The 23,596-nt window shown below is 46.9% G+C and overlaps 1 protein-coding gene across 2 annotated transcripts; it reads left to right on the top strand.

Annotated features, from left to right (window-relative positions):
* Positions 1-11,049: 11,049 nt before the first annotated feature.
* LOC117853000 (acyl-coenzyme A oxidase 3, peroxisomal) lies at positions 11,050-20,321 on the top strand. 2 transcript variants are annotated; one of them, XM_034735339.2, is made up of 13 exons: positions 11,050-11,641; positions 15,786-15,903; positions 15,998-16,105; positions 16,194-16,366; positions 16,452-16,551; positions 16,642-16,716; positions 17,163-17,293; positions 17,509-17,644; positions 17,730-17,849; positions 17,926-18,072; positions 18,154-18,258; positions 18,338-18,439; positions 19,731-20,321. In XM_034735339.2, the coding sequence occupies exons 1-13, from the start codon at positions 11,142-11,144 to the stop codon at positions 19,977-19,979; spliced, it is 2,064 nt and encodes a 687-aa protein (XP_034591230.1). In that variant the 5' UTR covers positions 11,050-11,141; the 3' UTR covers positions 19,980-20,321. The 2 variants fall into 2 exon arrangements, with proteins under 2 accessions (XP_034591230.1, XP_034591231.1); XM_034735340.2 differs by lacking the exon at positions 11,050-11,641 and adding an exon at positions 13,595-13,707.
* Positions 20,322-23,596: the final 3,275 nt, after the last annotated feature.

The following is a 23,596-nucleotide window of genomic DNA, read 5'->3' as shown; positions in this document are numbered from 1 at the left end:
AGTCGAGTCCGACGCGTAGTCGAACTCGGGGTTGTTTACTTTGAAATTTTGGTTTTTCCTGACCGAATCCCCCAATTTCTTCTCCTGGACGTTGATGATCTGGCGTCGGAACGACCTAGCGTCGTCGGCGATGCAGAGCCAGGATCCAAAAACGAAGGTTGCGCCCGCTTCGATGGTGAAGACGGGCTTGATGACGACCGTTGCCATTAAGCTCGCGTTGAGAAACTCGATGAGCTCCCCTATCTGGCACGCCAACTGTCGGTGTTTTAGACCGGCAACCCACCTAGGGGGTACCCTAGGTGGTCTTTTGTACGGTAAGGGCCGTCGAGAATCAAGGAGTCAATGGTGACGCAAGGAACACGATTTAGACAGGTTCGGGCCGCTAGATTGCGTAATACCCTACATCCTATGTGTTTGTTTGTGTTGATCTTAGATGCACTTGGAGTTGGTCTGTTTGATGGGGGGTCCCTACCCGCCCTTATATACACGGGAGGGCACGGTTTACAAGTCCGAGTCCTAGTCGAGTACAATTACAGAGTTCTACTCGGTATGGTCCGAGTAGTTTCCATATACATACTTAACTAGTCCGAGTGGGATACGCCTATCCTCTTGTCTTGATCATGTCCGAGTACATTGCTTAGTGGGCCGTTCAAGGTCTACTCGTGGGCCTGGGGTGCATGCCCGACAACAACTGCCCTGAGTGCAACGGATCTTACCAAGACAACCGATCGTCCAAAAGGTACACTTTGATGATAGAAATCAAAAGCCGATCAGTAGGGATAGGTCCTACCATGATGACAGATGCGTCCCAGTACGTGATCGGCTGGGGGCAGAGTCAGTATCCACGATTAGCTGGGGGGTAGGTTTAATGTACCCAACAGGCTGGAGGAACGAGCCAATGCAAGGGTCCTCGACAAAGAGCCTCTATGTTGTGAACCGGAGCAGCATCACGCATCACGAGACAAAGCTGTAGAACACCCTAGATGGTGCCTAGCAGGTTTGACTAAGTCCTAGAAGAGAAGGGTTCAACGCCTGCGACAAATGGGAGCAGCAGGAAGAGGAACAAAGGTGTGCTTCGAAAAGGAAAGGGGTCAAATCCCAGGTGTGGCACGTCAAAGACGAAGCTGATGACAAAGATAATGATCCCGGATCAGCTGCTGATGTCAACATGGTCTTCATCTTGCCGATGGAATTCATGGCTCCAACCGATCATGAAGCAACAGAAGCAGAAGAGGGAATGTCACAATTAGAATTGGAGCCGATGTCAGCCACCTTTGAAAAACCCGAAGATGAAAAGCGTCAACATTTGAAAGCTCTCTTCCTCAAGGGGCAAGTCGACGGGAGGCTGATTACCAAACTTTTAGTGGATGGAGGCGTAACCGTGAACATCATGCCATACGCCATGTTCCGCAAGCTTGGCAAAGGTGAGGAAGACTTGATCAAAACTAACATGATGTTGAAGGACTTCGAAGGAAACGTCTCCCCGGCCTGGGGGGCACTCTGCGTCGACCTCACCGTTAGTAGTAAGACCCTACCTACTACTTTCTTTGTCATTAATGGTAAAAGGTCCTACAACATGCTTCTGGGTTGAGATTGGATTCACGCCAACCGCTGCATCCCATCTACGATGCATCAATGTCTCATCCAATGGATCAATGACTTAGTTGAAGTGGTCATCGCTGATTGTTCTTTCAGCATCGCTGCAGCCGATGCACAACAGTGGAATTATGAACAAGTCAGTTGCAAATCTGGCAGAATCTGGGACACAGACTTTCCTGAAGATGTCCGATTTCGAGCTACAACCGATCCAAGCAGTTGGATCTGAAGAATCGTCCTGATGGATGAGTTCACCCAAGAAGACGGGAAGCTTGGGCATGGGTTTACATCGGCCGACGAGTTAGAGATGGTAGATCTTGAAGATGGGAGCAAGCCAAGGCTGACGTATATTAGTGCTAAGTTAGATCCTGAGTATAAGCGCGAATTAATTAAGTTGTTAAAAAAATTCAAAGATTGTTTTGCCTTGGAGTATCATGAAATGCCTAGTTTAGATCGATCTATTGTCGAACATCAGTTGCCAATAAAGCCAGGATATTGGCTGTATCAGCAACTTGCGCGACGTTGTAATCTGAAGATATTACCTGATATTAAGGCTGAGATTTCAAGATTAATTGAAATAGGGTTTATTCAGCAATGTCGGTATGCTGAGTGGATTTCTAATGTGGTTCCTGTGTACAAGAAGAATGGGAAACTGTACGTTTGTATGGATTTCAGGAATCTCAATCAAGCCACGCCGATGGATGGTTATCCGATGCTGACAACTGATGTGTTGATAGATGCTGCTTCAGGACACAGGGTTATTAGTTTCATGGATGTCAACGCTGGATATAACCAAGTATTGATGGCCAAAGAAGATATTTCCAAGATGGCGTTCTGGAGTCTTGGACATATCGGCTTATTCAAATGGGTGTCATGACCTTTGGATTGAAAAATGCTGGGGCTACATATCAACGAGCTATGAATTACATCTTCCATAAACTTATCGGCATCCTAGTGGAGATTTATATTAATGATGTCATAGTCAAATTGAAAGGGTACCGGGAGCGCTTAGCCAATTTGCGTGAAGTCCTGGAATGTACAAGGAAACATGGGTTGAAAATGAACCTGAATAAATTTGCTTTTGGCATGTTGGCTGGACAGTTCTTGGGATTCATGGTTCATGAATGAGGCATTGAAATTAATCAGAAGATCATTGGTGCTATTAACAAGGTTGTGGCTCTGCAAAATAAGACTGAATTGCAGTCATTGATCGGCAAGATCAATTTCATCCGAAGATTCATATCAAACCTGTCTGGAAGGATTCAATCTTTTAGCCCGTTGCTTAAACTGAAAGCCGATCATGAGTTTTTTTGGGGGGCAGAGTAGCAAAAGGCGTTGGATGATATCAAACAATACCTGGTGTTACCTCCTATATTGATTCCTCCACAAGCTAACAAGGCGTTCAGGTTGTACCGATCAGCTGATGAGTGTGCTATTAGGTCGGCTCTTGTCCAAGAATTTGAAGGGAAGGAACGAGTAATTTATTATGTGAGCAGAAGACTCTTGGACGCAGAGACCAGGTATTCTCCAGTCGAGAGATTGTGTCTGTGCTTGTATATCTCCTGCACTAAGCTTAGACACTATTTATTATTTGCCGAGTGCGTTGTGGTATGCAAGGATGATGTGGTCAAATACATGTTGTCATTGCCGATTCTAAATGGGAGGATTGGGAAGTGGATTTTGGCTCTGTCGGAGTTTGATCTAAAGTACAAATCAATTAAAGCTGTCAAAGGGCAAGTCATGGCCGATTTTGTTACTCAGCATTGTGGGCCAGAGGTTGCTATTGTTGAAGTAGCCCCATGGAGTTTATTCTTTGATGGAGCTTCATGTGGGACTGGATCAGAATCGGCATAATCCTCATATCGCCTTGGGGGGCAAACTACGAGTTCTCACTGCCGATTGAGGTTTCTGCTACCAATAACCAGGCTGAGTATCGAGCTATTTTGAAGGGGATCCAATTGTTGAGAGAGATCAAAGATGATACTGTTGAGATATTTGGGGACTCTATGCTTATTATCAATCAGCTGACTAGAGGATGTGAATGCAGAGATGATATTTTCAGAATTTACTATGAGCAGTACCTTCAGTTACTTAAAGAGTTCAAAAGTGTGGTTATTGAGCATATTCCCATAGATTACAATGAGGGTGCTAACAAACTCGCTCAACATGCTTCTGGTTACCGGCCGATTTATGGTCTTATGGCCTTAGAGTTGATGGCTGATGATTGGAGGAAAGAAATAGCAGATTACTTAAAAGATCCCTCCAAGAAAGTCGCTAGGCGAGTTCGATTTCAGGCGTTGAAATATGTGTTGCTCTACCTTTATGATCGGACAGTTGATGTGGTCCTGCTTAAATGCCTTGGGGTCGAAGAAGCTAAGAATCTGATGGGCGAAATTCATGAAGGGGTTTGCGGAGCTCATCAATCAGCTTTTAAGATGAAATGGATGATTAGTATTATTGGCCAATGATACTTGAAGATTGCTTCAAATACTATAACGGTTGTCAAGATTGTCAGAAGTTTGGCAACGTACAAAGAGCCCCGGCTTCGACTATGAACCCTATAATAAAGCCGTGGCCATTTAGGGGTTGGGGTATTGATTTGATCAGCCAGATTTATCCATCTTCAAGTAAGGGTCATAAGTTCATATTGGTAGCAACAGATTATTTTACCAAGTGGGTCGAAGCGATTCCCCTGAAGAATGCGACATCAGCAAGCATGGTTGATTTTGTCAAAGAATACATCATCTATCAATTTGGTATTCCTCAAACTATCATGACTGATCAAGAGACAATGTTCACTTCGGGAGAGTTCGAGGAATTTGCTACTGGTATGGGAATTAAATTGTTGAATTCTTCTCTGTATTATGCCCAGGCAAATGGCCAAGCTGAATCATCTAACAAGGGGATCATTAAATTAATTAAGAGGAAAATCGAAGAGTAGCCAAGACGTTGGCACACTACGTTGAACAAATCCTTATGGGCATATCGGATGGCTTGTCACAGAGCCACAAAAGTATCCCTTATCAGTTGGTTTATGGACATGAAGCAGTTCTACCTTGGGAGTTAAAGACTGGGTCTAGGCGTGTGTCATTGCAAGACCAGTTAATAGCCGAAGAATACTCTACTTTGATGAAAGGGGAGTTGGAAGACCTAGCGGGTCATCAGCTAAGGGCTTTGATCAGCATCGAAGAAAATAAGAAGAGGTTGGCTAGATGGTACGACAAAAGGTCAAGGTCAAAGAGTTTTCCCAAGAAGATTCAGTCTGGAAGCTGGTGTTGCTGATTGGGTCTAAAGATCCCAAATTTGGAAAATGGTCGCCTACGTGGGAGGGACCGTATCGGATAAACTGATGTGCTCCTGGCAACGCGTATATTTTGGAGATACTTGAAGGAGAGGAGTTCACAAGGGCTCTAAATGGAAAATACTTAAAGAAATACTACCCTAGTATATGGGTAGATGCATAGCCGATGGTGTGATGCCTCGGACTGACATAGCCGATATCGAGGGTATCGCCTTTAGTCCAAAAAGAAAGAAGGAAAAGGCAGACATACGGATGGCCGATGAAATCGGATGTAATATGGCCGACACAATACAAGTCGCCCTTAGAACAAATAATAATTGCAACATTTGGAGTACAGAAGGTTATTACATCAAAGCCATTGTCATATCATGGCCAAGACATTTCATCACAAGCAAATCTGGATGGCTCTATATTGGTATCGACAAATACTTACTCCCCTTGGCAAGATGTGCTTGGGAGGTGCCCTAGTTGGGCCTCAGTAGTGCCGATTTCCCTATTGACTCGGCCCAATTCCTGTAGAAGTTGAATCTTCCTAGCCTCCAAACTGGCCAACTTGTCTTCGAGCAATACGCGGGGAGGAGATTGATGGCTTCAAAGGATTGGCTGCTACGCCTGCTGGTTTGAGCCTGCGGCTTCGATTGAGGACAAGATCGATTTGACGTTTATGGGCAGGTGGTCTCTGATTCGATCACGATGAGCTTGGATTAAAGCTTTGTCTGTTTGGGTGAGAGGCTCATCGGAATGGAGGATCTAGATGACTCGTGCAAGCTGTTCGTCCACTTGATTTGGCTAGAAAAGAGAACAAAGAGTCAAGGTTTGGTTCACGAAATCCATTCACAATGGGTGCAAAAGCCATAAACATATCATTCTTAGAGATCACACAACCATTGTTTTCACTCGCAAATGAATAACCATCCTTCATCAAACATGAAGGAGACATAATGTTTTGACTTAAACTAGGAACAAAATAACAATTATTCAATTCCATAATAAATCCTGACGGGAGGTGGAGTTGCATCGTCCCGACGGTCAACGCAGCAACTCTTGCATTATTGCCCACACGGAAATCAACTTCTCCCTTCTCAACGCTTCTGCTTCTTATCATTCCCTGCATCGAATTGCAAATATGAGCAACCGATCCGATATCAAATACCCAAGAATTAATAATTGTATCAGCGAGAAATATGTTGTCTATAACATTAACAACAAGCGTACCTGAGGTGGAAGTACTCTTACTTCTGCCATTCTTCAATGAAGCTAGGTACTGCTTACAATTTCTCTTCCAGTGACCAAGTTCGTGACAATAAAAGCACTCTTTGTCTGGAGCAGGTCCAGGTCTTACTTTAACCTTGGGCACTGGGTTTGGCTTGGTAGCCTTGCCTTTGTTCTTCCAAGAATTGCCCTTCTTCTTAAAGATAGGCTTGTTCTGTATAGCCATCACATGACTGCTACTAGCACTTTTCTTAATATCAGCCTCTGCTGTTTTAAGTATGCCACACAGTTCATTCAGACCCTTCTCCGTCCCATGCATATGGTAGTTCGAGATGAAGTTCCCATAGCTAGATGGAAGAGAGGAAAGAATGAAATCAGTAACCAACTCTTAGCCCAGTGGGAAGCCTAGCTTCTCCAACCGTTGAGTGTAACCAACCATCTTGATTACGTGTGATCCTACTGCTGCGCCTTCTGCTAGTTTGCTCTCCACAAAGGCCTTAGACATATTGAACCTTTCAGTCCTGGCTTGTGTTTGGAAACATGTCTCTAAGCGCCACGATCATATCGTGTGCCTCATGGTTTGTTTCGAACTGCATCTGCAGCTTGGGTTCCATGCAAGCAAGCATAAGATAGCTTACTTCGAGGTTAGCATCACATGCTTTCTTGTAAGCATTCTTAACAGCAGCATGTACATCATCAGCAGGTTCTTCTGGTAATGGGTTGTCTAGAACATCTTCCTTTTTCTCAGCCCTGAGAACATCTACAACAAAAGTAATGCAAAATACACTAAGACAAACGTATCCATGATAGAGCAAATCACATTAAACTATTTAACAGAATCTACTCCCACTAAAATCAATATCCCTCTATTGATACTTAATGATTCAGGATCCACAACTAACAAGTCTACTAGTGAGCTTTAGCATCACCGCTAGCAAACAAGGTAGATCGGTAAGCAACTTCTTGCTAATCATATCACATACGACTCCTGTTGTTGGGTGACATCTCCATGTCTCGGCGCCCAACCTTTATGCCCCAAGGTCCTTAACCGTTAAGATAACCTTCTTAAGCAAACCAACCCTTATGCATGTAAGTGTCCGACACGAACCAGTCTAGTCAAGGAAAACTAGTGGCACCCTAATTTCATAGACCCACCACCAACTGTACAAGACATGGAATGGTGCAAGTTTTAGTTGGGAGGGCATACTAACTTAAACTTTGTGAGGGATCGTTCTACTTCTAACACCATAGCATGCAGAAAGTAAAACATAAACAGAATAGCATGCATACAAATGTGACACAGTATGGCCCGTTTTCTTATGGCGATCTCCATCTCCACAGAATCTGTTCACCAGGGTGATCTCCATCTCCATGTTCCATGTGTGCCATCCTCCTGGTGATGAGTCCTCCAAGAACTAGAACATGCTATTGCTCCTAATTGCTAGTAATGAAGATTACATAGTTGCTTGGATCATCACAGATTGGTACGCATACCATTAAATACATTAAAGTGACAACACATATGGCTCCAGCCGTGTTGCCGTACGTGCGACACGCAGGTCACGAATGAGTTACACACATGCATCACATACACAACTGGGCCATACTGATCACAAGATCCATTCATCCTGCAAACAGAGTTAGGCGTTCTAACGTTCCAAACTTCAGAGGCCCGAAACTCCATCTTCCAAGCCAAATTTGGGAAATCTAATTTCGCCCCAAATACCAAAGGAGTTCAATTTCATGTGTAACTTTTTCTGTAGATCAATTTTCATATAAAATTCGTCCCGATCCGAGATCGTACCGAAAAGTTACGGCTGTTTTACCGAAGCACACGCATACGACAAAAATTTCGACCCGGTAGTAGATCCAATCTACTATTGCGCATCACATGTGCTTGGCGCATGAACCTAGATTTCGATTCAATCAATCATATTGATCTTTGCTCGCTACACCTGGCATTACGTGTATCACTTAACTCCGATGGCGGAAATCCGACCGGTAGGAGTATGTCGTTACACGACCATTGCAGCAAGAGCACGAAACCAGGCCATAGATCAAAATAGCAACTTGATACCACTGTTGGGATACAAGGTAGGCTACACTAGCGCAAATCAAAATTTTTCTACCGCGTAAACCAGGAAAACTGCCGTATAAGGGTCACGGGATTACAACTTGACGCACTGGTGCGGAAGATGTAGAATCGCGTCGGGGCAGCGAAGTCGATCAGCGTAGTCGAACACGTCGACGTCGAGCAGCTCCTCTGCAGCTCGTCCACGTGCAGCAAGATCATTCTTGTGCCGCGGCTCGTCGTCGGCTCGTCGCGGCTCGTCGGCGGCTTGTCTTGGCTCGTCGGCGGCTTGTCCAAGTGCTGCAGGTGCAACACCTCCAAGGTATCCACACGTGCAGGGAGGAAGCATCGCAAGCCGGACTGCTAGGTCCGCGAGTTGCAACAAGGCGAGGGCATGAGAGGCGTGGTAGATGTGTTTCAGCCAAAAAGTATGAAACCCTAGGACGCCCCACCCCTCTATTTATAGAGGTTCCTGACGGGCCTTTAGATCCAAGGCCCATTAGCACTTCTTAACCTGATCCAACTCGGATCACATCCGAATTGGGCTTCCAGCCCCTTAAGTGTGTGACCCTATGGGTTCGGATACATATAGACATGACCCGAGTACTCCTACTCGGCCCAATAGTCGGTAGCGGCCTCTAGCAAGACGTGCCAACTCCTATACACACACGAAGATTATATCAGACGAACCATCACAACATTATGTACATGCTATTCCCTTTGCCTCACGATATTTGGTCTAGCTTCAAGCCGACCGCTCTTTCTCGATCCTGTGATTCGGAATCCCTTTGTAGGTTAAGTCTTAACCGTACGTAGCATGGCCATGCATTTTCGAATCCAATCACTCGAGGGGCCAAGAGATATCACTCTCAATCAGAGAGGGGCAAATCCCATCTTGATTGACCAAGTCTCGCAGCATGCTTCTTGACAAATCCGAAAGCTACCTTTTTAACTACTGTGTCACGGTGTAGCGTTTGATAGCCCCTAAGTAAGTCGATCCACATCTTGAGTACATGTGACAATCTCAGGTCTAAGGACAAAACGTACATGTTGTGTAAAGAGAGAACTACTTCTCGTGTTGGGTCAGCCCTAGCACATGTCTCCATATGTGCCCACATCATTAGTTTAACATCTCGATGTCCATGACTTGTGAAACGTAGTCATCAACTAATACATGTGCTAGTCTAATATTCATGTGTGTCCTCACATGAACTCTGACTAGGGACAACTTTAGAATAACCATACAAGTAAAGAGTTTCACATACAATTCACATAATTGCAAATCAATTCAAGTAGCCTTTAATGGATATTCAAGGAACACAATATAAATCATGGATACAAATGGAATATCATCATCTCTATAATTGCCTCTAGGGCATACCTCCAACAGGATATTCCCCCCGGAAATAACTATCACACACTTCACCTTAGCAACCCCAGTAAAGGCCAACCCCTGCCCCGCCTGGATCTCCCCCCCCGGATATAACTATCACGCACTTCACCTTAGCAACCCCGGTAAAGGCCAACCCCTGCCCCGCCTGGATCTCCCCCCCCCCCCCCCCCCGGATATAACTATCACGCACTTCACCTTAGCAACCCAGTGAAGGCCAACCCCTGCCGGAAAACGCGGAGATGAGTTTGCAAAATCAAGCTATGACAGTAGCAACCATGACAAGCAACAGACATCGCATAACCCGCTGAACATTTTGCTCATTTTACCACACCTGGTACCAAACGCCACAACTCATTTACCTATTCCTGGAGCCCTGCAAGCACTGTAGATACGACGACGCCCTGGTAAGAATTTGGCATCCACCACGGTCATTTACTCATCAATGGCGGAGGAGTTATCATGCACCATGCACGGGGAATTAGTAACGGGAAAGTAATCAAACACCTAGGAGAATCCTAGCAGCCCGGCTGATCATCAGCTCCTCGAGGTAGGAGAAGCACCTATCCAAGTTCTTGCACTCGACGGGATCATGTCCCCCAGATCTGAAGCAGCGGAGAGGAAACTTGTCAGCAGCCAGCGTTGCTACTTGCTGGTCATGCGATGGGGAACGGACCTCGCCAGCGAACTGGAACCACTCGTAGTAGGCAGGTCGAAGACGCCGGCCATGGGGGACGGGCCGTTCTTGCTGGTCAATGCGATGGGGAATGGACCTCACCGGCGAACTGGAACCACTCGTAGTAGGGCGGGTCAAAGATGCCGGCCACGGGGGACGCGCCCTCGGCCGGGAACAGCCCGTCCGCGAAGACGAGGTCCAGGCACGACGTCACCTCGGCGGGCCACCTCCCCACCACCTGCCGCCACATTATATCGGCGCTGGTTCGGAACCTGTGCAGGCACAGGAACCGCGGCTGCCGCCACCCCGCTAGCGCCGCCGCCCATCCACTCCCACCGCCCGCACACCAGGCTCCTTGCCGCCCGCCCACGCTCCCTGCCGGCCGCTGCGAGGCCGCTCCGCCGCCCAGCTCCCCCGCTCCGTCCCTCCCTACTTTCCGCCGCTCCTCCCTGCTTGCTGTCGCCGCCGCCTGCTCCCGCCGGATTTGGATCCGGCGTGGGGCGCGGCTCCGAGGGAGGGGGCACGTGCCGGCCGGCCACGATTATCAGTTTAACCCCTCCCTTCCCTCAATTTTCCACCGAGCTCCCATCTCTTCAGTATTTGGACTGCGGGTTGATTACTAAACATTTGAGAGTTTTTTACAAAATAATCATGACGGATGAAAAAATAGCAGAAGCAATATTAGGTGCAAACGAATGGATTAGATTGGGAACTTCTTTCTCTCCGTCCGGCATGAGCCACCGCTTTTTCTATTTTGAAAAACAAGGAACAGGGAAGGCTCTTTGTTGTTGTGCGGGTCTCGATAGCTTGCAAGCTTCTTCCTTCCCCGCCCGCGTTGCACGGTTCGCTTTCACACATCAGCTCATCTCATCACGATCCAAATTCCCCCACACCGATGGACCCCGCCCTCTCCCCCGCCGGCCGCCGCGCCGCCACAATCGCGCGGCACCTCGCCGGCGCGCTCCCGAGTCCTCCGCCCCTCGCCGCCACGGTCGCGCTGCTGGGTCCTTCCCCATGCCTCAGCTACGCGCTGCCGGAGTCGACCGAGCCCGCGCCAGCGTTCCCGCCCGCTGAGCTCCGCGCGCTCCTCGACGGGCACCACCTCAGGGAGCGCGACTGGGTATTCCGCGTCATGGAGGAGAGCCAGCTCTTCTGCCCGCGCCAGCGCTGCAGTGGGAGTAGGGTCTTCGTGGCGCCGGACTACAACGACGGGAAGGAGGCGCAGCGGGAGGCCACGATGCGGCGGGTCGCGCACCTAGCGCGGCGGGGCGTGTTCCGCGGGTGGCTTACCGAGCCAGGGGCCGAGGCCGAGCTCCGCAAGCTCGCGCTGCTCGAGTGCCTCGGCGTCTACGACCACTCCCTCGCCATCAAGATCGGCGTCCACTTCTTCCTCTGGTACGGCAATTGCCCATCGCTTTTTCCTCATCCCACGTTTTATCGGCAATTACTCGGTTGGTTGGTTGCTTACGATTTCCGAAAAAACAACGCTTGGTGTTGAAGAATCGTGCGGATATCTATCTCCTCTGACCTCTGTTCCGCGCTCTGACTTGTGATGCTCGCCCATAGTGTTCGTCGTCCTAGAGCTGGAGCTTCGTCGCCTCTGTCCTAATGGGCACTTCTTGCACTCTAGTAAGACGACGCCTTGTTTCTGACAACAAAGCCGGGACAAATTTGACACTGTTCTGATGAATTTATATTTGCTCACCGGTTGCTCTTGTAAAAACTTCTGCTGATTTGGGTCTGAATGTCTGGTCTCCTCATCTGATCACACAGAGGGAGCAGAGATGTATACATTAACCAATCATTGCTCCCCTTTCAACTTTATAAGAATCAGTTCCATAACTTAAAGATTGACAGGGGATACGGTAGCATAAGGGTGGGAGTCGGGAGATTTTCAAGCATCGAATGAGAGATTTAACTTGCCAATGAAAATGAAAGGATCAGCAGAGAATAGAGGAGCAAGTTGTTTGAGTTGAGCAATGGGCTGCAGAAAAATGCTAAGCATGCATACGAGTCAGAAAGAAGCAGTAGGAGTGCCGCTTGCAGGAGCGGAGATCCTTGGAGGAGGAGGAGCAGCATCCGCGGGCAACAGGCTGCAGTGGCTACTGGCTGGGAGTCGTCTCCACCTCGCCGGAGTGGAATGACCCGGAGGTGGAGCAGCTCCAGCACGTCAACGACATGCTCGCCAGCAGCTTTTCCTGGGAGCTTTACCGCAGCCGTGCGCTGCCCCCACGCGGCCACGCCTCTCCGTCTCGCCGGCCGCCAGGAGCCGCGCACATCATGTACCGGCAGCAGTCCACCGTTCACGCACCGGCCTTCGCTGCCACTGCCACTGCCGCGGCCGCCCACCCACGCGAAACCGCGCGGCTCCGAGGGTGAGCTCGGGCTCATCATGGAGGCCCCCTCCGACAGCCGGGGCGTGGGCCATTGTTCGCCGGCCAGGGTGCACAGCCCCTGCAGCCGCCTGCCACCGCTCGGAGGAGCGGGAGCAGCAGAGCCACCCTTGCGGGGCCAGTCTCCGCTGTCCCCTCATGCCCCACGCCGTTGGCGCCCCCAGATCCAGCAGTCGGAGGCCGAGGCCCCGCCGCCTGGTATCGGATGCTGCAGCCCCATGCCTCGCCGGCAGTCGTAACTGCGCCCTCGGCTCGCGCCGCTGCTCGTCTGCCGTGGCCGGCATGCCAGGGCTCGCACCCAACCTCACCGGTTCCCAGGGCCCGCGGCCGCGGCCTTCCGCCTCCACGCTGGCGGCCTTCCCCGCCACTCGGCACTCGGATTCGAGGTCGAGCGCCGGCGGGGGATCGATGCAAAGTACGAGGGCCTTGTTGCAAAATTATCCGAATTCTTGAACGATCTCAGACGTTTGCGCACGATTTGACGCTTGAGAAAATGGAGGTGACGTGGCGCGATGGGAGGTCGAGGACGGCAAGGGGCCTGACCAAGATTCGTACATTAGAGATCTCCGCCGCCTCCTTGTTTACCTCAAAGCTGCTTCGTTGTCCCGTTGCCACCCCTGTGATCACCCAGACCTCCACGACTCTGCCTTGTCCGTGCCGAACCCCAAACCTTTCGTGATGGACCCGACCTCACCGTCACCCGCGGCCCGCCCGGCGCCGCGGTCCCTGTACAAGGAAGGACTTCCCTGGAACCGTCCTGCTGCTTGAGCTATGCCCCGTCGGAGTCCAGCGAGCCGCCACCGGCGTTCACTTTGAGCGACCTTAGGAGGCTGCCGGCGCACGGGGACGGACGGCAGGGTGTTCGTGGGGCCGGACTTCAATGAGGGAAAGGAAGGGTAGCGGGAGGCCACCATGCATCGGATCGCGTATCTGACGCGGCGCGAGGTGTTCCAAGGGTGGCTCAGTGAGGATGGAGCCGAAGCCGAGCTCCGCAAGATCGCCCTCCTCGACTGCATCTGTGTCTGACCACTCTCTTGCCATCAAGATTGGTGTCCACTTCTTCCTCTGGTGACTATTGCTACAATTTCCAGTGTTAATGCATTATTATAGGTTGGATCTTTCGTGGGTAGCAAGCGTGTGTTTGGTTGGGAGGCGAGATGGGATGGGATCGTCTTGTTCCAGTTTTGTGGGATGGGATGGTCCCGTTCATTATTTGGTTGAGCCTGTTCCAGTTTTGTGTGATGGGATGGTCCCGTTCATTATTTGGTTGAGATGGGATAGATCAGTTCTAGTTTTCTGTTTGGTAGGTCATGTCTTTTTTTGTGGGATGGGACGGTCCCGTTCATTATTTAGTTGAGATGGGATAGATCCGTTCCAGTTTTATGTTTGATAGGAGGGATAGTTGCCCTAGGATTGATGATATTGTAACACGTTATCTGCACCCGCATGTCAGCCTCCCTTTCCGATCTTCCTCTTCCTCTGTTCTTTCCCGTTTTCCCCGTCCATGGATCCAAATCGAGGCAATGCCAGCCTCAGGCACCGTCAGAGGAGCACGCAGGGCCGCCCGCGGGAGGAGTAGGCGCGGCTGCCCGCGGAGGGAGCTCGCGTGGCTGCTAGCCAGGCGCGTCCGCTTGCGGGAAGCTCGCGCCACCGAAGGACCTCCCGTTGGCCACCTGATACTCGCCGGCCAAATTCGTCAGGCATGTTGAGTTTCGTTTCAATCGCTCGCTCTGGAAGCTTCCTTGATCCGTTGCAAATGGATTTTACTACCCATCTTTACAAATCCATTGAATCTTTACAAATCCATTGAAGGGAAAGTTGGAATTTTAACTTTCCCATCCGCCTGTTTCCACGATGGCCAGCTACCCTCGTGCAGTGCTTGCGCATGCTGCCTGAGGACGAGCACCCCGCCTGCCGCAAGCTCCGCCAAGGTGCCGCCGTCCGGATCCCGCTCTCTGCTCTTGCTGCTACCAGCGCTGTTTCTCCCCGCCCTGCTCTGTCACCTGCAGTGCACTCCGGTGCCTGGACGCGACGCAGCTCGCACGCGAGACGGAGAAGGACAGCGTCAAACTAGGACGAGCCCATCCGCTCGTTTTCGGCAGACGGGGGGAGGGGGGGTGTCCCGCATCTAGCGTTCTAGCGTGGATATTCTCTTGTGGGACGGACCCATCACCCATCCTCCCTCGCTCCGCAACCAAACACCGGCAAAATCGGGACCGTCTCGCCCCATCCCAGATCGACCTGCTAAAAACTTGCCAAGCTTCATGACAAATTAGCAAGTTTATGTCCTTTTTATTGTTCCTGGATTTGAGTTCCATCTGGTGTTTTTGGTAGACTGGTGTGGAAATTCTGATCTTGTCATCCTGTTGGGTTGCTTTGTGTTTTGCCATTTATAGAATTCTCTTTGTTTCAGTGCTCGTGATTCTCTTTGTTTCAGTGCTCGTGATTTGTCATTCGCTTGTGCTGGATTGGCAATAGTAGTAACAAAAACTGATTGGTTTGTGACAAATAGTGATGGTGATGGCGTTGAACAGCTGGAAACTGTGACTCATGCGAGCAGCAGGATGCCTTTGGATATTGTTCTTCTATTATAATTTATTTCTGACTTGTCACAGAGGAAGAATGACTGCTACCTCTGTCTTATGTATTTAGTGTCTGAGGTTAACCAAGTTTTACAGAGATTTTCACATCTAGATGATCGTTTCTAGGAGTTTCTTGTGGCTCTTTAGACTAACATACATGAATGGTATGAAAAAAGCCATCACCTTTGTCCTTAGACTATTTCCTTTGGCAATTAATCTTAATTTTTTGTCAGCACAAATACTGGTTCTTCCATATTTTCTATCACTAATTTTACAGATACAAAGTTCTCTGGAAGCTTTCATCTTTGATGACATGTTTATAGCTTTCTTTGAAAACTTTGAGCTGAATTTCAGACAAAATTTAAGGAAGTTCCTGGAGCTTAATTTTAGCCTCAACAAAAAGCTATATTTATTTTTTGAATTGTGTTTCCTCACATGTAATATGTGGCATATTAAGTAGAAAATTTTGATAGAGCTTAAAACATAGTGCTATATGCCTATATGGAGTTCTTTTGTTTGAAATTTTCTCATGTTTAGTTTCTTTAATTTCTTTATGTATTCCAGGGGCAGCGCTATCAAGTTTCTTGGAACAAAGCGCCACCACGACAAATGGTTGTTCGCCACGGAAAATTATGATATCAAGGGTTGTTTTGCAATGACAGAACTAGGTCATGGAAGCAATGTATGTGTTCGGCTAAGCATTTCATTTTTGGATGGTGTATATCTGGGTAACAGTGCTGATTAAGCTCTGCTCTTCTGTTTCTTTCATACAAAAGGTGCGAGGAATAGAGACAATAGCAACTTATGATTCAAAAGCAAGAGAGTTTATCATAAATACTCCATGTGAATCAGCTCAGAAATACTGGATTGGTGGAGCTGCTAACGTAAGATATCATTTCACTTGCTTAACTTTCTGCATCTATGGTGTGCATTTGGTTATATCTTACTAAAAATGTTCATCCCTTTTTGCAGCATGCTACGCATACAATAGTCTTTTCTCAACTCCACATAAATGGGAAAAATGAAGGAGTCCATGCTTTTGTAGCTCAAATAAGGGATGGTGATGGAAATGTGTTGCCTAATATCCATATAGCTGACTGTGGCCATAAAATTGGATTGAATGGCGTTGATAATGGGCGGATTTGGTGAGTAATTTTATTTCTTGTTTTTTGTATTGTTATATATGTCATTTATTGTATATCACGTCCTATTTTTTCACCTCTATACCAGGTTTCAGAATATACGTGTTCCTCGCGAGAACTTGCTTAATTGGGTTGCTGATGTTTTGCCAGATGGGCAATATGTTAGCATGATAGATGATCAAGATCAGGTCCCCCTTCTCCCTCTCAATATGTTGACGTGATAGATGAGCCAGATTTTGTTCTTTTTTTTCTGAACAAGTAACAATGTTGATTTACAGAGGTTTGCAGCTTTCCTGTCTCCGCTTACACTTGGTCGAGTAAACATTGCAGTTAACTCAGTCTACATTTCAAAGGTGTGTTGCAAGGCATTTTCTTTTCATGTAATTACATAAAAATATTTTTGTCAATGAATTTAACAAATACAGTCCCCTTAAGCTTGCAGTTTTTTGCTTTTTGAATTTAACCAACCAATTAATCAAACTGGTCCCAGTAAAGGTTAACCAAACAACTTTACTGAAGTGGAACATTACTCAATTGGGCAAGGGATAGGTAACAAGTCAAATTTTCCCCAAAATATAGCTCATTTGAACAAGCATGGAAATTATCTGGGTATTGATTGTTTATTTGGAGGAACTGATTCTAGCTTTTTTGCCAGAAAAGATAGAGTTGATTTTTTCAAAAAGAACTAGCTTGGATAAGTTTTACCCTTTACTGAGGAATGTGCCTTGTGTTCAGAGTTGAATCATGGATACAATTGTATTGGACATAATGATATGCTATCTACTTTCCATGCATGCAGGTAGGCCTAGCGATTGCTGTGAGGTACGGTTTGTCGAGGAGGGCCTTTTCATTAACACCAGATGGTCCTGAAATGTTGTTGCTTGATTATCCCAGTCACCAGCGACGCCTTCTACCACTGCTAGCAAAAGTGTATGCTACTAGCTTGCTATTGTTTTATGTACCTATAGTTAATATTTAATACAAGTTCTTATTCTAGTTTAGCTATATTTTTTTTGTTCCGGTAGTTACCTTATTGTTGTACAAAGCTTCCATACTCTGTAATTGAAACAAATAATTCATAGCACTTTTTTGCCAATGTTTTCACTTATGTAACAGTTATCATTTCACTATGCTTCCTTGTGCAGATGTCTGATGAGCAGTGCTGGTAATTTTATGAAAAAGATGTATGTAAAAAGAACTCCTGAAATGAGCAAAGCCATACACATTTACTCTAGTGCTCTGAAAGCCACACTAACTTGGCAGAATATGATTACGCTTCAGGTACTGTTGAGTGTTGAAAGTGCTATCATTATGTTTCTTTATTCCAGTCATTCTTTCTCACTGGATTTTCTAATAAATATATTAGGAGTGTCGCGAGGCATGTGGAGGCCAGGGTCTAAAGACTGAGAACCGCGTAGGAATTTTCAAAGCTGAATTTGATGTCCAGTCCACATTTGAGGGTGATAATAATGTTCTAATGCAGCAGGTTATTGTTGTTTTCAGTCATCCATGTATTTCATGAAAGGTGCTTCGTGTGGTTGTAACAACTTAACCTTGTTTAGGTAAGCAAAGCACTTTATGCTGAATTTTTGGCTGCACAAAAGAAGAAGAAGCCATTTAAGGGATTGGGATTGGAACACCTAAATGGTCCAAGCCCTGTTATTCCTGATAAGCTAACAGGTAGCATATTAAGGAGCTCCAAGTTCCAGGTAACCATAGTTAGTTTGTTACTTCTAATATATCTATGGCATGCATACGGACTTTGAGTTTGGGTTTGTGCACATTAATAGATGGACCTGTTCTGCTTAAGGGAGAGAGATTTACTAAAGCAGTTCGCAGAGGAGGTTTCTCTCCATCTTGCGCGAGGTGAAAGCAGAGAAAAGGCTTTGATGCTGGTATAATTCAGATTCCACTGTGTGATATTTTTCCTGTTCTAAAATTTCTTTGTCATTGATATAAATGACATTTTCCCAGAGCTTCCAACTTGCTGAAGACTTAGCTAGAGCATTTACTGAGCGTACAATCCTCCAAATATTTTTGGAGGACGAGATGAATGTTCCTTCTGGTTCCCTAAAGGTATATTTACAGTTTCACACTATGGTTTTTAGTCCACAATTGCATTGTTTTGCTTACCATTATAGTTGAATAAAAAAGGAAAAAGTATGACTAAATTACTCCCCTCAAGTATGACTAAAGTCTAGATAACCCCCTAAACTATAAAACTGCTTACTTAACCCCCTGTGATTTGAAAACCAGCTCATTCTTCACCTTTTACACTCAGTTAAAAGTGGTTTTGTCTAGTGGAAAGCTGGTTCAACTATCCTACATCACTCGGCCACCTGTACGTAATATATCCTACCAAATAAATATGTTATGAGACGATAGCAACGATCAACAACTGCATGTATGCATGCTTCACTGAAACCTCGCGAGTGGTAAGTAGTTCGTCCAGAAAAAACACATACTACCAAATTGATGTGATCATCATCCACACTCTGCTACAGTAGCTACAAGCTTCGAGTAGCTAGCTACTCAAGCACATCGTCGGCAGCACAAGTGAGTGCTGCACGAGCACGTCCTCGTCGCCCACGGTCTAGCTGCAACCGTTCTGTCGGCGAGGCCGCGAACATGCCATGAATCTGCCCACCTCTATTTGGCTCGTATCGCTGCTTCCGGGACGAGCACACATATCCTCGCTGACAGGACCGCCGACATCCTCGCCGACAAGACCGCCAGCGCCCCGCTTAGGTGCCGCCGGCTACGCGGCACCGCAAGCTCGATTCGCAGCTTCACTGCCATGATGGGCGTTGCCGCCGCTGGGATCCCTTCACATGACCTTGACCTCTTGACGTGCCCATGAGCTCGAACCCCACATGATCTTCCCAACTAGCATCGGATGCCTCCTTCCTCCCAGCTGTTTCTGTACCTCAAGACACCACAGTGAGTTCACGAGCCCTCAAATGGATGCTGTTGTGGCCATCCCGCTTATCAAAACAAGCGAATTCAAAGTCCACACAGGGAAAACCGGTTTTAATTAAATGCAAAGGTGTAAAATAAACTGGTATTGGAATCTCAAGGGGTTAAAATAAACTGGTATTGGAATCTCAAGGGGTTAAGTAAACGGTTTTATAGTTTAGGGGTTATTCAGACTTTAATCATACTTGAGGGGAGTGATTTGGACTTTTTCCAAAAAAGGAAAAAGTCTAAATTACTCCCCTCAAGTATCACTAAAGTCCAGATAACCCCCTAAACTATAAAACTGTTTATGAAAAATCCTTTCTTTGGTATTTTTCATTTGCGAGTTGAACCATATTTAATATTTAATTGTAAATATAATGCTATTGTAATCTTTCGTTATCATCTCCAGGAGCTGCTGGGCTTGCTGAGGTCTCTATATGTTATGGTCAGCATAGATGAATCTGCATCTTTTTTAAGATATGGATATCTGTCACGTGGCAACGTAGCTGGTGTGCGGAAAGAAGTCTTGAAACTGTGCAGTGAACTCAGGCCCCATGCCCTTGCTGTTGTCAGTTCTTTCGGAATTCCCGATGCTTTCCTTAGCCCACTTGCTTTTGACTGGATTGAGGCAAATGCGCTGTCAACCGGGAGCCACTGATCTCAAAATTCCATATGGCAGCCAGGTATCCAGTGCAAGTACTGAAGAACAACGGTGGAGCATAGATACCATACAACTATAGGTGCATTTGCTGCGTCCTGTAGTTCATACAGTTTACAATAATTGTTGTGAAGTGTATAGTTGGAGGTGCAGATGCTGATCCAATATGCAAATGGGGGCTTCTTGAAATCTGTTATGTAGAATAACATGCTTGAATAAGCAAACGTAGCCTCACAGGCTACACTCCATGTACTGGGGCTTACAACGGTAATAACTTAACAGAGTGGTGTAACTGAATTGTTGAACAGTAATAAACAAAATAAGTCAGTAATGCTACCTTCAGGATGCTCAAGCAGCAATCCCATGTTCAAATTCTTGATGCGGTTACGAAGGCGTGAGTACGTATATATTTGAGTACATATGTAACGAATGTTGCTCAACTGTGCATCTGAATGTTCCCTCTGGTCTCAAAATGTGTGAGATGAGAGCTAATTTTTATGTAAATGAGTTCATCCCTATGGATTTAGATGAGGAGGGCATACATAGGATCTCCCACATTTTTTTATGCCTTGCAGGACATCCGACATCCAGCCTTTGAGTTGATAAAATTTTGAAAAGAGTTGCAGGTTAGAGGGGGCAGGCGGCTCTCCTATCACTGCTAGAGTAGTTGTCATAAGACATGCTTGGCTAGCATACGTGTATGTAGATTACCAATTCCTATATCTAAAACCTACCATAATACCTAAAATCCACCAAAAACTTGCTCCACCAGTATACCTATATGGTTTGCTATACCTAAAATTTTTAGGCTATAACCTAAATTTCTCTTTCCTATATGCAAATATACCAATCCAAAGAGTGGATTGCTATATTTCTATGCTCGCTTGGGAACTCCAACTGCCTCTCGGAAGAAACTTCCACCTGCTGTGCGCCACCCCCCAACCTCCATCTCCGGTGCCGCCCCCCTATCCTCTCCGCACCCGCCCAGGCCGCCGAGCCTGCAATCGCTTTGCTCCGGCCAAATTCACGCGGGTGAGGCTAGCCCCGCCGTGGGAGCTAGATGGGCCACTCAAGCGGGTGTCGCCGGGCCCGCAATCGCGCTGCCCCCAGCCAGATCCCGCGCGGATGGGAGCTAGCTCCGCCACTCGAGCGGGCACTGTCGCGCGCTAGATGGCGGCAAGCGAGCAGGCAGTGGCGATGAGCGGTGGTTGGGGTGGCAAGAGCAGGGGCACGACACCTCGCGGGGGAAGCAATGGCGCAAGAATGAGGAGGAAGAAGAGGTGGGGAGAGGATGTATCATTTTTGCAGATTGGCCCTTGAAAAAAGGGTTTCATTCGCAGATTAGTCCTCGAATGAAATATAGGTCACTAGTTTTGGGTATACAGCTCATTTCTTTTTACAAAACCTTCTCTCTCCTATAGCTAAACCCAATTTTAGGTATCCAAATTTACCAACTCTCCTGGAGATGCTCTTATTAAGTTTCAAAAGTGAACAATTAAGTTGATTAATTAACATATGTGTTATGGACCTAGAGGGCCGAGCCATGCCATATTGAAAGTGCATTTAGCCTCCTAAGTGGGTTTTGGTGTTGATAACATGTATGATTAAGGGACTAATGATTTTATCAAGTGATTGATAGGTTTAAATTCTAAGAAGTGCAAAGGTGTAAGAAAAGAACCCCAAATTTTATTGAACAACGGTGTTGGAGCTTAAAAGAATACCTTTTTATAATTTCTATTTTTGAAATTAAGTTTAGGAACACCGTACTATAAAGAATTTCTATTTTTGAAATTAAGTTTAGGAACACCGTACTATAAAGGGGGATGCGGATGGATAGCTTGAAGATGTCAAAGTGCTCGTTTGAGATGCTAACCACCTATGAGAGACACCACTCACGCACTTGCACATTTATTTTCTCACGGTTTCTATGAGTATTGGAAGTTCTGACATAGGGTCCGAAGTTCCGATACCGGCTGAAAGTTTTCAGAAACTTCTGACCGGGGATACTTAGGGGATTTAATTTAACAGTATCGGAAGTTCTGACCCTGTGTCGGAAAGTTCCGATAATAAGCACCGGAAGTTTCTAACAACTTCCGATGAGGGGTTCCCAACCATTTTAATATAACTGTGTCAGAAGTTCCGACCCTGTGTCAGAAGTTTCCACAAGCACATAACAACACTGTAATGGCTAGTTTTTTGGGCTTAGGTATACATACCCCCTTAGCCCCCTCCTTCATTGCTGCTGACCTAACTCAAGCAAAACACCCCATAGATCATTCAATACTACTCCCCACTCTCTCTTTGAGCTAAATCCTTGAGAGTTTGAGCTAGGGCTTGGATGAGAGAAGGATTGGAGGTGTGAGACTTGGGGATTTGAGTGTGAGCTTCAACAAGTTCATCTCAAGAGCACTTGAAGCATCTTCGGCCTTCGATTCACGTTTGTTACTCTTGAAGCTTGGTTCTAAACAGTTAGGCGTTGCCCGTTTCAGCGCCCTCTTTGTGTGGTGCATCCGGAAAGTTTGTATTACCCATCCTCTTTGTGAGGATTCATAGTAAGTAACTCAATTCTCTTTGTGGTCGATTGAGAGAGGTAAAGGGTTAGTGAGGACCCGGCTCTTTGTGAGCTCCTCAATGGAGATGTAGCTTCCTTTGTGGAAGTGAACTTTGGTAAATAAATCATTTGTCTCGTGTGCTTGTTGTGTTCCTCTAGTTCATTTTGACCTAGAAGCTTGTTTTGTGCCGATCTATATATTTGTGAAGTTCCTCTCATATCTATCGCCTGCAGTAGTCTCTATACATCACTTCTAAAGGACCGAGATGTTGCCTAGAGGGGGTGAATAGGCAAGATGATCAATTTATAAAACTTCAACCCACTCAGTAGCACTGCCCAGGCTCGGTCAGACCGGTTTACCAGACCGGTCAGATCGGTCCAGGCAGGGTGATACTCAAGTGCTGCTTGAGTCCCTCCTTGACTTCTAGCACCAACAAAACTTGGACGGTGTCGGTGTTTTAGACCGGCAACCCGCCTAGGGGGTACCCTAGGTGGTCTTTTGTGCGGTAAGGGTTGTCGAGAATCAAGGAATCAATGGTGACGCAAGGAACACAATTTAGACAGGTTTGGGCCGCTAGATCGCGTAATACCCTACGTCATGTGTGTTTGTTTGTATTGATCTTAGATGCACTTGGAGTGGTTCTGTTTGAGGGGGGTCCCTGCCCGCCCTTATATACACGGGAGGATAGGGTTACAAGTCCGAGTTCTAGTCGAGTACAATCACAGAGTTCTACTCGGCATGGCCCGAGTAGTTTTCCATATGCATACTTGACTAGTCCGAGTGGGATAAGCCTATCCCCTTGTCCTGATCACATCCGAGTACGTCCCTTAGTGGGCCGTCCAAGGTCTACTTGTGGGCCTGGGGTGCATGCCCGACAAGCCCCCAAGTACTTTGTAGTCGTGCGCCACAGTCTCGAGTATTGTGGGCACTATCCGAGTAGTTCGTCGTAGAGGTTGCAGTGTCCGAAGTGCTCGAGTACTGTCGCGTGGCTGGAAGGTATTCTTCTTGCTTTGAGTTGCTTCTGTTCCAAGAATTTTTTATATGGTAGTGCGATGACAATCGTAC

Source organism: Setaria viridis, chromosome 4 (genome assembly GCF_005286985.2).
Source record: "Setaria viridis chromosome 4, Setaria_viridis_v4.0, whole genome shotgun sequence".
In the NCBI taxonomy this organism is placed as follows: domain Eukaryota; kingdom Viridiplantae; phylum Streptophyta; class Magnoliopsida; order Poales; family Poaceae; genus Setaria; species Setaria viridis.
This window is presented reverse-complemented; position numbering and strand designations above follow the sequence as displayed.

What these genes read in the sequence shown, in the direction of transcription:
- LOC117853000 (XM_034735339.2), top strand. Translation starts at nt 11,142, where the DNA reads ATGGACCCCGCCCTCTCCCCCGCCGGCCGCCGCGCCGCCACAATCGCG. An exon ending in GGATTGGTGGAGCTGCTAAC is followed by an intron (nt 16,106 to 16,193) that starts GTAAGATATCAT and finishes CCCTTTTTGCAG; the next exon opens with CATGCTACGCATACAATAGT. An exon ending in ACTCAGTCTACATTTCAAAG is followed by an intron (nt 16,717 to 17,162) that starts GTGTGTTGCAAG and finishes CCATGCATGCAG; the next exon opens with GTAGGCCTAGCGATTGCTGT.